The sequence below is a fragment of the Astyanax mexicanus genome, chromosome 12 (assembly GCF_023375975.1).
Source record: "Astyanax mexicanus isolate ESR-SI-001 chromosome 12, AstMex3_surface, whole genome shotgun sequence".
NCBI lineage: Eukaryota > Metazoa > Chordata > Actinopteri > Characiformes > Acestrorhamphidae > Astyanax > Astyanax mexicanus.
The window spans coordinates 39680781-39693888 of record NC_064419.1 but is presented as its reverse complement, the minus strand read 5'-3'; the positions used below and the strand labels follow the sequence as shown (position 1 = coordinate 39693888).

At 37.1% G+C, this 13108-nt stretch overlaps 1 protein-coding gene across 1 annotated transcript in view; it reads right to left on the bottom strand.

The window, feature by feature from the left end:
* Nucleotides 1-1122: 1122 nt before the first annotated feature.
* The window catches only part of samd10a (sterile alpha motif domain containing 10a), a 30082-nt gene continuing 18096 nt past the window's right edge, over nt 1123-13108 (bottom strand). Inside the window, exons 3-5 of the mRNA XM_007231891.4 lie at nt 10400-10568; nt 4224-4364; nt 1123-4039 (exon numbers count right to left, since the gene is read on the bottom strand). Coding sequence (XP_007231953.1) covers nt 4017-4039; nt 4224-4364; nt 10400-10568 — 333 coding nt within the window. The 3' untranslated portion in view covers nt 1123-4016. The remainder of the gene's footprint in view (nt 4040-4223; nt 4365-10399; nt 10569-13108) is intronic.

The window sequence follows — 13108 nt, the reverse complement described above, 5'->3', positions numbered from 1 at the left end:
ATGGAAAACATTTTTTTTTTTTACATACAGTTCAGAAGATAGCACCTATTGTCTGAACCCACCAATTTTTCTTGTGAGCAAAAGTATTGGAACATGTGACTGACAGGTGTGTTTTGTTGCCAAGGTGTATTCTAATACGTTGATTATTCAAATAAAAAAACAGCTATGATTGTCCACACTTAGTTTCAGATTTGGGTTTTGTCTGTGCATCAGATCCAGATGTATAGCAGAAATAAAAGGAGTGCCCTTATTATATAAGATTATATAAGTCTTATATCATAAATATTTATATTCTTTTTTTCTACTAAATCTACTGAATATTGGTAAATGCAGATTGCATATTTTTCCAGTACCTCTGTTCTCACAAAAACTGGCCTTTATAGCCAATATCATGTTGATTATTTAAGAAGTTAGTTGTATTCTAGGAAAATGTTCTGACTTTCCATTAATCTGTTTTTGTGTTTTTATAAGAGGCCAGCAGAGGGCAGGATAGAACAGGAGCTGAATGCTTAACCCTGTTACAGCACAGTCAACCAGATTTCAGATCAGGTCATATTACTTTACTTACAGTGCTGTTTAATCTTTCTGATAACTGACATATTTATAAGTGTATAAATATACACTTATAATTGAGATACAGATTACCTGAAGAACACTGACATGCCAAAAGTCATGGGTCATGCTGAGTACCATGACTTTTGCTATGTCCTATGGAAGCTAAAGAATACTGCCCTGTGTCTACATTAGCTTTAAACAAAGGTAAATGCATTTAAAAGCATTTTGCTCTCAATTCTCAGTAAACACAATGTAACAGCTGATATGTTTAAATGATGCTAGAAAGAGAAACATATAATAAAATACAGTTCATTACATGATACAGGCACAATCCATACTGTATTGTGTAAAAGAGAATATGTAATGTTATAAATCCTGGCAGCAGGTATGTACTCGCATTAGCGTAAATACACTGACACTTCAAAAGTCAACTTATTCAGCTGTGGCTGTTACAAATTTACATACTGCTATTCCATGACTTTTGGCACAACATGTATAACCCATCAAAGCACAGCAACAAAACTAAATGAAATCATCAATTATTAATACATTTCTGTAAGCTTGACATTCAATAATAATGCACTTTATTTACATTTTTAGAGTGTCATATGAAAGGAATGCATATATACACAATGTGAAACAATTTAAGTGGGGCGTTGGGACATGTCCTCAGGGTGAAAGTCAGTACAGATGTACATTTTTTAATATTTTTGAAAGTAAAAAGCCTGAGATGTACTTTTAGACAGATTATTACATTATATTCACACATTTCTTACAGTAAAAACACTTGCTTTTAGGGATGTCCCGGTCCAATCCAGGTATATTTTAATGGATTGTGTATTGGCTACTTTAATTCCAGTCCAGTTTTAAAGCTATATTACATCCACAGTGTTAAGAGAGTCATCTGGTGTCCTCAAAGTGCCATTAACAGAAATTACTGCCCAGCCGGCGGCACTGAGGAGAGTATTCAGAGGGTAAATTAATGAGTTTAGTTAGAGACTGCAGCATGGAAATATTTTACATTGGAGCAATGAAACGTAACATAATATCTGAAAATAATTTTCACCTAAACACTCTTTTTTACTGTCAGGAAGACTACATACAATTCTTTGTTTTAATCCACCACTGAATAGTACATTTATAAGCGAGTGGAGGTTAACACTGATGCTAATATACACACATTCTATAGAACTCCCAAATCATAGCACACTCACTTCACTATATAACAGTTATTTCATATCAGTCCACAGAATGTTTGATTATATGAACTTTTACTAAACATAAAGTGATTTTATTTCACCACCACATTTATGGAAGCTCAGCATTAAGAGTCTCTAATTGAATTGGACAAAATAACCTGCTTGTCTCAGGACATCCCTACTTGTAGTACTTGTAGTATAGTATTATAACCATTACACAATGCATTTTTTACAGATCTGGTTTTAATTGTCTTTAGCATGACTTGGCTTTGAAAGGAATTCAAAAAGAAGGAAGTAGCTTTTAAAAAGCCATTATGAAGCAGTGAATGTTCAGTATGCATGGTGTGACCATACCCATTATGTAATGTTGAATTCCTATAATGTTCCCATGTCACAAAAGTGAAAAATGGCCTGTAACATATGTACATTATAAAGTCTCCAAACTGGTTTTTGGGTGTGTGGTAACAGAAAAACATGAACTAATCTAATAAGCTTTGCATTATGAGGAGGTTTGTCAAATTTTTAAAAAGATTCTGCACATTAATACACTTAATATTAATACAAAAATGTTTTAAAACCCAGAGAGGTTCTTCTATGGAAGCACTCCACAGAAGCCTTTATTTTTTGCACCTTTATTTTATTTTTTTATTTAAGAGTGTATTAACTTCCTGCACTGTGTGTAGCCATGTTTAATAAACTCATTTAGCCAAATCTAATCCAAAGCATTCATTCAGCGACAGCCTCTGAACAATGGAAGCCCTGCCCTAATGAGCTTGTTTGCACTGCCGCTTTATTCCATTGTGCTCTAATACACTATAAACCTGACATTATCTGGTCGGATGTGGTGCCTCTGCCAGGCAAGCCTGGGCTTGTGCTTCATTTTTGGACGATTGCGCTCTATGTAGTCTGTCATCTCCTTCCATCCGCCTCCCAACTGACACTTGTCTCTCTGGGGGTTTCTGCACTTGTACACTGGGTTCTTGTGTGAAGTGTCAAAACACATACCGACAGTTCTTTGTGGCCAAAAGAAAAGTACTTGTTGACGTGGCACGGAAAAAACAACAGTCATTATTTCTTTAAAGGAAGCCGGCTCCAACTGGCTAGGATGAAAATGTGGGTGTAAGAAACGTCAATAACATATTGTATCGCAATAGTTTTTGTTCTGCAATACTGTATCAGTTTTTAAAAACACGGTATTGATTTATAAATATTAATTTACAGTTGTAAAGATTGGTGTCAGAAGTGGTACATTCAGGGCAGTGTTGTACAGTGTTGTTACATCCCACTCTTCTGATTAGATAAAAAGTTTATTTTTTTGTTTTTATAATATTATCTCAAATTTTCATACCATTTTCTCCCCAATTTACACAGCCAATTACCGATCCCATTCACCAGGACTCCCCTTATCACTAGTGATGCCCCAACACAAGGAAGACAGACACATGTGAAGTCAGCCAATGCCTCTTTTTGAGCTGCTGCTGATGCAGCATTGCCAAGTAGCATCACAGCGCACTCAGAGGGAAGGGCAGCAACTCGGTTCTGATACATCAGCTCACAGATGCCTCTTGCTGAGCGACATCACCCTTTGGAGCGATGTGGGGAGAGAGCGCCATGTACCCATCCAGAGAGAGCAAGACCAATTGTGCTCTCTCAGGGCTTTGGTAGCTGATGGCAAGCTACATAAAGAGGATTCGAACCGGTGATTTCCTGAACATAGAGACAGCACTTACCCTGCTGGACCATATGGAGCCCCAGATTTTATGAATTTGATAGTGTTTTTTTTTTCTCAAATTTGATTGCAAAAATTGCTTACAGTATTGTGATATATTATGTTATATGTATCGTGATACACATTAACATATCGCCAAAATCTTCCCAATACACACAGCCCTACATGAATACTCCTGCCTCCCAGCTCTGCCGGTTAGAGTGCTGGATCCTTGTTCCTCACAGGGAGGCTACATTATACATTATAGAATAGGGCACAACACAGAGAGCAAGCGGAGATTCAGGTTAGAGTCTTTGTTATTCTGCCTGCTGTTACAGATTCAGTGTTTTCTTCTCCGCTGTTCCTCTTGGTTTGAGATGGAGAAGGAGGTTGAGCTGCTAAAGCTGAAAGCTTACGCTGGTGCCTCCCCCGGTGGCCTGTGACAGTCTAAATCCAGAGGTCTCTCACTGCAGCCTCTTCGCTTCTTCCCCACATGCCTGGATGCCCTCTTGCAGCGCACTGAGCCTGGGAGAGGTGCCCACGCATGGCTGGGGCTATGACAGGTTCCTGAAAGAGCCTGCAAGCAGAGAATAGGAAGAGAAAGAATGAATGAATACAGAGTACAGGCAGATAGAGGAAGCCCTGTTCATGCAGAATCACAACAACGAGCTCCCTGCCTCCCTCCATCTCCTTCCCACTATTTTTCTTCACTCTTCACCTTCTCTCTTTCTCTCTTAATCAGTTCCTCTGTCTCCTCTCACCTCGACTGAGCAGCTGGAGGTTGCGGCCCTCCTCCTGCACTTGAAGCTGCAGCACCTGCTGAAGAAGCTCCTGGCGGAGAGTCTCCTGCACCAGCCCCATTCTCTCCAGCTTCTCGCCGTTTAGTCTCAACAGAGCTCGGCCTGTGAGGGAATCATGGAAACAATTGGGACCCAACATCAAAACATGGTTAATCAATCTGCATATAGGAGTGGGAAATATTTCCCACCATTTACATGCACTTCATAATACAATAATACCTAATGCAGAATGCCTGAGTTTGTTAGATAACCAAGCAATGGTTTGCAACATATAATGTGGAGCAAACACCACAAAATCAATGTAAACCATTTAAACAATGTAAACACACTCAATGTCAAGGACTGGTAGATGGTTATAGGAAGCGTCTAATTAAGGTTATTACAGCCAAAGGAAAAAAACACCAGATATTAGGTCATATAGTCTTACCTTTTTTTGTCAAAATAATATTGCATGATTATATTCATACTTTTTAAATATATATATATATATATATATATATATATATATATATATATATATATATATATATATATATATATATATATATATATATACTACTTTTGTCATCTCTCATTTACATTTAGAGCAAATTTTAAATATTGTCAAGGCCTTGTTTGAAATCTAATAACTGATGTTCAATCTCAATCACTAGATAAAACCTCACAGCTTCATAATCAAATGAAATACTGACATACAGCTCTGGAAAAAAGTAAGAGACCACTTCAGTTTCTGAATCAGTTTCTCTGTTTTTGCTATTAATAGGTATGTATTTAAGTAAAATGAACATTGTTGTTTTGATCTATAAACTACGGACAACATTTCTCCCAAATTCCCCCCCCAAAAAAATAATTTGGAGCATTTATTTGCAGCAAAGAAACAAGTTCATATTCATACATACAAGTTTTAAGAGTTCAGAAATAAATATTTGGTGGAATATCCCTGCTTTCCAATTACATCAATTCATTTCAATCTCATCGTTGGAATGTTCTCCTCCACCAGTCTTACACACTACTTTTTTTTATAATTTTATGCCACTCCTGGTGCAAACATTTAAGCAGTCTTGTTCTTGATTGTATTCCTGATGTTTTTAATTTGGTAAAATCAAAGAAACTTAAGCGGTCTTATTTTTTTACAGAGCTGTATACACATGACAGTTTCTCTGTATGTTAGAGTATATGGTAACTATACAGTAATCTGATAAAATGGTCAATAGCTATAGTTACAGACAATATCGTTTGAGACGTTTATTAACCCCAGTATTTAAAGCAGTCTATTCCAGGGATATTTATGCATATGTAATTCACGACCACTACAAGTATCATCTACATAATGCATAAGCACTGCATCTTCCCTGGCTGTGATACACGAGTTACATCACTCTTCTTCCTTAAACCTGGAGGGCCCTTCTCTGTTCATCATGATCTCTTATCCAAATGGCCGGTGGGAGAGTTCTGAGAGTGACTATGGCAGCCTGCTGGGAAAGCTTCCGCCTGAGGGGGAACTCAGCCTGCAGTCACTCTCACGGCCTGAACCCCACCAAGCTGCTCTCGCTGCTCCTCTAAACGCTCTAGCCCAAAGCCCTGCAGGACAACCCAGCGTTTTGTCATCTTTCCCTGCGTTCCATGCTTTCTTTACTAGATGAAAAGCAGAGTCATTGCTAATGACTCTCTTTTTTTCCCTTCCTCTCTCTCTCTCTCTCTCTCTCTTTCTCTCTCTTTATCTCCCTCTAGTTATCTCTCTTTCTCTCTCTCCCTCTAGTTATCTCTCTCTCTTCCCTCTCTCTCTCCCTTGCAGCAGGTCTGAGCCCTTGATTCTGTGTGTCCAATTAGAGAGAGAGGAGAGGAATAAGGAGCCAGACGGGTCCTGCTGGAGCAGGAGGGGGCGGGAACAGCCTGAGGACAGAAATGGCAGTTCTGTCCAAGCACACAGTACACGCACCGAGGGATACACACACACACACGAAAACACCCACACTCACTCTACTAATTATACAGCTGGTTACACTGCAAGCGCACACTCATCAAAGAAACTTTTTGCAATCTGGGATGTTTTCTTACACACACACACACACACACACTGCTTTCTAGTGTTATCCTCTCAGCAGGAGGCACCACATATACACTTTGAGGTTGGGTACACTGAAGTCTACAGCATTGTTTATTTGTATTTTGTATTTTTTTTGCGAGAACAGTTAAAAAAAATTGACGTATTCAAACAGCACTGTCCAAGTGGTACATTAATGAACACACGATGTGGCTTAAAGTATTGGGGCACCTGTTAATTCATTGTTTCTTCTGAAATTAAGGCTTTTTAAAAAGTAATTATCCTGCTTTTGGAGCACAATTATTGCAAAGAACAAAAATCAATACTAGGGATTATCACAGTCCTCTAGCCCACACCTGGAGTTTGACATGGTGAAAAGTTTAGACACACCTTAAATTTTGTGTTTTTTCAATATTCACAAATGTTATGCGTTGTAGATTAAAACTCATCCATTAGTCATCCAAACTTGTATGAATAATATGTTTTAGATTTCAGAATCTTTACTATAGGCACGTCTTGCCTAGAAAACAGTTTTGCACATATTGTTGTCGCTCTGGATAAGGGCGTCTGCTAAATACCTTAAATGAAAATGTAAATGTAAATATTGGCTATTTGGCTATAATGGATTTTCTCACTCAGCTTTATGAGGTAGAGTCTCCTGCAATTCAGGCTTTCAGTTAACAGCTGTGCTGAACTCATCAAGAGTTAATTACTTGAATTCCTTGTTATCTTAATGTGTTTGAGAGCATCAATTGTAAAGTTGTGAAGAGGTATAAGAGAGTTGGTAAACAATTAACAGCCCTATTTGAGTAAAGTTCTAATCCATATTATGACAAAAACTACTCAACTAAATATGGAAAAAATTACTTAAATCCGAAACATTTCAGGAACTTTGAAAGTATCTTCAAGTAAAATCCCAAAGACCATCACAAAGACCACATTTTGCACATGAATCATTCATGTGTTCTATTTTTACTTTTATCTTATTTATTTATCTATTTATTTATTAGTTTATTTATTTATTAAGTTAGTTAGTTAGTGGGATCGTGCAGTCATTAAAGCATTTCACTGATAGTTGCACCATGTATGCCTATGTACAGTATGTGGGAAATAAACTCTTTCTTTAACCCCTTAAAATGCCTCGTCTTGTATACGGGCTACAGGTGTAGGTGATACAAAATCCTTTGTTTCCGCAGTATAAATAACTATTTTACGTTCTAAAAATGTTAAATGTCCTACAGGACGCTTTAAGAAGCTGCCTGTTTTCTCTCTACTCCACTTAATAATTCCAGATCAGTAACAGGAATCAACCCAAATTCTGAATGTTTGAAAATAACATAACCTAGACAAACATAACAAAACTAAAGGTTTAGAGTACATGAACTGTTTGATTTGTATTCAGGAGAATATTGATTTTAGTGCCAATCTAATGATTTCTAATGATATTTATTTATTATATTAAAAAAAAAATAAAAAATAAAAAATATATATATATATATATATATAGACATTAGCAGATTTACTTAATAATATAAAATAATTTTTTACTTTTCTATTACAATTATGCTTATCAGTAATGTTCCTTATCAAACATGAATGTTTTTTTTTATGTATTGCTTAAATAGAAAGATTTAGTGGTGTAACGTCAAACAGACAATTGACAATAAATCCTGGCCTGTTAACTGAATTTTATGACCAGCTGTCTGTCATTGAAAGTAACAGAATCTTCTTGGGTGAATTTAGAACTGAATCAGAACTGAAGCTTCTGTGTCTCTTTGACCCCTTCCACAAAGACCTCTCTAACCCTGAAGCCCCTCTGATCACCTGACACTTCAGGTGCACTGAAATTCCTTCCCCTCTCTGAAAGCCAGGACAGGCCAGTAACCCTGTTGAAGTATTAACTCCAGGGTTACTGCATTAAATGAGCAGGGTTCAGAAAAAATACATTACCATGAGTACGCTGACTCCAGCTGCATGCATAAGCAGCATCATTTGGGAGGTAAATGAAAGCCTTTCAAACAGGGGGAAACTTTTTAGGATGCGTATCACACAGTGAATATAATTAAGAGCACTGGGTAGGATTAACACGCGCCTGGATCAAGGTCTGGTGCTACAGTTTCTGCACATGTCCGGACATCCTCAGGCCCAAAACCGCAGAGAGCTTTGTTTAAGTGCTGAGCCAGGGATTGAGATTTAATAAAAAATAAAACGTTACTTCCCTCCAACAACATCGCACAGCTGTGACAGCATATGCACATATATTAGTGCAATGAAAAGTGGCCGAGCTCCAAGGTACTCCAGTTACATCACTCTCAGAGAGTGTTCTCGGAAAAGTGGCAGAGCCAGAGGCCGATGACCTTTAGCTCAGAAGGCTAACTCTCCTGTCAAACTGTATAAAATACATAAAATAGGCGTGTCAGAGCAGAACGGAAGCAGGGATGAACTGCTGAGCACACTTGTCTTTTAAAAACATATTCACAGCATCTGGTTCTCGTTACGTAAAAATCAGCATCTGTGATTTTAATTCTGTATGCCAATAAATAAATAATAAAAAAAACATTTAGTAGATTGGCATATTGCCAGATGGCACATACAATAATTGCTCCCATTATGATGTCATAAAGACATACTAACCTATAATGATATTATAACACTTTGTTAAAATAAATTTTGTACATTTTTGTGTTTCACCACTGCAAAAATAAATATATTTCAACCCATATCATAGAGACTTTATGATTTGAACTATTTTAATGAAATCAAAGTGAAATGATGCTGTTAAAATATTTCCACACGTTTTACTAAAAATTAATAGATGTTGACCCATAATGATGTCATAAAGTTGTTTCTGGATAAGCTTTTAAATATTATTACTGTTTAACCACAGTAAAATTATTATATGTTGACCCAATACATTATAATAATTACATTATTTATTAGTTAACTATAATAAATATTATAAATATTTTTTTTAAAAGATAAGCCTTATACTATTTCTAGTGTTTCACCATTTCCACCCATTATGATGTCATAAATATGTTTATCATGATAAGCTTTTTATTATTTTTAGTGTTTTATCACTGTTAAAAAATAATAATTATCTATTATGATGACATTTCCTTTAGGAATTTAGGATTAGCTTTGCACTATGTTTAGTGTTTACTCACATTAAACATAAATACAGGTTGAGCCATTATGATGAGAAAGATATTTTTTTTAGAAAAAAACTTTGTTCTAGTTTTGTGTTAACTATACTAAGAATATACACATTTCTAGTTATTATGACGTCATAAGGATGTTCCTTAAGATAGGTCTTGTACTTCTTTAACCAACTATGATGTAATACAGATATTTTCAAAAACAATCTTTGTACTATTTTTAGCATTTTTCCACTGTAAAAAAATAAAATTTACCCCTTATGATTTTTTTAGGAGATGATTTTTATCATTTTTATGACATCTGAATGGAATAATGCTTTACAATTTTTCATAAACTATTTTAGCAAAAATAAATAGATGTTGACTGAGTGTGATGCCATAAAGACATTTTCAGTATAAGATTTAAAATATTTTTTGTGTTTCTTAAAAGTAAAAATAATAAAAAAGTCCATGTCATAAAGATGTTTATTAAGATAAACATAAACTGTTATTAGTGTTTCAGCATTGTGAAAATAAAGACAGCGTAGAGACATTTTGTAAATAAGTGCCATTTACTATAGTTGGTGTTTCATCATTTAAAAAAATTATTTTAATACGTTGCAATGTTTTATTTTTTAATGCCAAGCCTTAATTCTAACCTATTTTCAAGCCTATTTCTAGTGTTTCAACATTTTAACCCATTATGATGTCATAAATATGTTTCTCATGATAACCTATATACAAATTTCAGTATACATATTGACCCTTTATGACTTCAAACATTTTTCTCATCTGTGATGTTACTAAACATTTAGTGCTTATGTAATAAAATGGATTATGTCCAGTAATGATGTCACTGGGCTATTTTTTTCCATCATTTTAACCTCTCAGCTGAGCAAAACTCTCCCCGGGAACAAACAGACCCAGGCAGGAAACTAAACAGCGAAAGAATGTACCTGTAATGGCGTGGTGGGAGAAGGCCTCCACATAGGTCAAGTAGTTGTGAGGACAGTGTTTCTTTAACCACCTGCACACGTCCTGTTGAGACCACAGAACCACTGGTCTGGACAGGCTGGGCAGAGTGGGACTGGTGTGGTAAACGGAGTATGATTCTCCTGTGCGAAGCTGAGAGAGAGAGAGAGGGAGAGAGAGAGAGGGAGAGGGAGAGAGAGAGAGAGACAGAGAGGTCAAAACATGTAAATTAAATGGCAGAATTGTGAGAGAAGAGCCACTGCATTCCGAGACGCGCGCTTTGGAATTGCAGAGTGTGCATATGGTGCCTCGTGTATCAAAGCTTGTTAGGAATGCATTTCCTTGGCACGGCAACAAGGACACACAGAAGTGCACACACACACACACACACACAGCTTCTCCCCCTTTGACTGGGCGAGCAATGCCCTGTGACGGTGATAACATTCACATTGCTGTGAGCTCTGGGAAATAAAGTTTCGTCTTTTTTTTACCCTTGTAATAGCATCGTTACGCTCTACGCTCCGTGCGTAATTAAGATGGATCATTTCATCTCAGGCAGCCACGTGATTGGCTAACACTTGGGCACAAGCGTTTTGTTCATAAACAGAGCTCATTAAACAGTAGCCATTTAGAAGTGTTTAATGTCCTTTTCCACCGTGCCAACACAGATGTCCACATTGCTTTCTAAATATAATGCAGTGTCATTAAAATACGTCCGCTCCAATAGTAAAACTCAGATTCAGATTCATATGCAAAAATTACATAATCTGCAGACATCTACACCACATGCTGCATCCGCAATGGGGCCACCAGCAATAGGGCATGGCCCCACCCATCCCTCACACAGACTCTTTAATCAGAAGATACCGAGCCTCCACTACCAGACTCTGCAACAGCTTCTTCCACCAGGCAGTCAGAATCCTCAACACACAGGGATTAAACTGAAACCTTTTCTGAATAAACATTACCCTCTTCGCTCTGATGCCTTCTGGCAGAAGATACTAGAGTATCCGAGCTTCCACTACCAGACTCTGCAACAGCTTCATCCATCAAGCAACCAGACTCCTCAACACACAGAGACAGAACTGACCGTCCAACCCTCACTACACGCACACATATACTTACACACGGACTGAACTGAAACCTTTATATACTGAATAAATCTCAGATTCAGACTTGTGCAAAAAGCCCATGCCAGTATTCTAAACATTATTGGGATGTAGAATATTAGTTCTACCAGGAGACTCCAGCGGTGAGCATATAAAAGAAAAGATTTAATATAGACAAATCTTTTAAAATTTGATCAGAAAAAAAAGACCAAAAACAAAACAGAACCTCTGTGCTCTTTGAGGAAAACTAAACAAGAGAACAGAGGACAGGAGCAGGAAGGACCGAAAAAAGGAAAAACACAAGACAGACGCAGACTAAGGTGTGACAGCATGGACATTTCTAGCCAGCCAGGCATGATCATCACCACCCACTGCACTGTCTGCTGCCTTCTATGACATATTCCTGGAATACACGTGAATTGAGGAATGTTAAACGTTTGTACAACTTAAAAAATTGATTCATCTTATTAGGTTACACTTACTACGTACAGTACTGTGCAAAAGTTTAATGCACCAAAGCAAATTACACTAATCCATTTATCTCAGCAATATGAGTGTTTTTACCTGAAAAAAGCACCACATATGATTTGAACAGATGCAAATAAACATACATACAGTAAAATGCAACATATAATCCTCATTGTTAACTGAGTATGTTATATCCTGTGAGCCGAGCTGAAAAACAAAGTGTAGAGATTCCAGATTTCTCCTGGATGCTCCTCCCCTCAGCCAGCATGTGTATGGGTTCAGTTCCGTCAGCAGCTCACCTGATTTACCAAATTTTCCAATTTACCAAACCAGGTGTCGATTAATATGATGAGAACTAGAAATAACTATTAAACTCATATGGGGAGAGATTAGGAGATGTTTTAAGGAAATCAGGGCAGTAAAAGCTTTGCTTTTTGTAAATTTACTGTTTGTATTTCTATTGTAATGCAGGTGTTTTGCTCAGCTAATAAACACTTACTGCCCAGATAAGAAGCTTTTTCTTTACTGAAATTCCCACAGGTGCCTAAAAGTGAAGAAAGTGAAAAAAAGACAATGCTTTTTATATGCTGATGTAATTTATTCCCCTGACTATATATAAAGAGATTATAAATTTCTCTTCTAGTCTCACTTTTAAACAGAAATCAAGCACCAAACTGATCTGAGTTGTTAAACTAATAGAAGGTTTTTAATATTGTATATTGTTTACTCCAACAAAACTCATTTGCATTGCTCAGAGCATCTTTTACATTTATTTACTTCTATTTGTTTTGCTTCTCTAACCCATTAGCTGCCATCTGTGTCTGTTTTTGTTATGGCCCACTCCGGTTCATCTCCAATTTTCTTTCTCCTTCACACTTTTTTGCTCTGTGCTCCCTCTCTCCCTCGCTCTCCCTCGCTCTGTCTTTCTTAGACACCCGATTTTAACCGCAGTGTTCGCCCTTGAGTGGCCCTAGGGAGATCACATCTTACACACACACACACACACACACACACAGGCCGAATCAGAGGATGTACTGCCCTATGGGAACTGGACTGGATACACATGTCCTTCTCCATCCCATTCATTCTCTCTCCAGTGCTCTGGCTGCAACCATA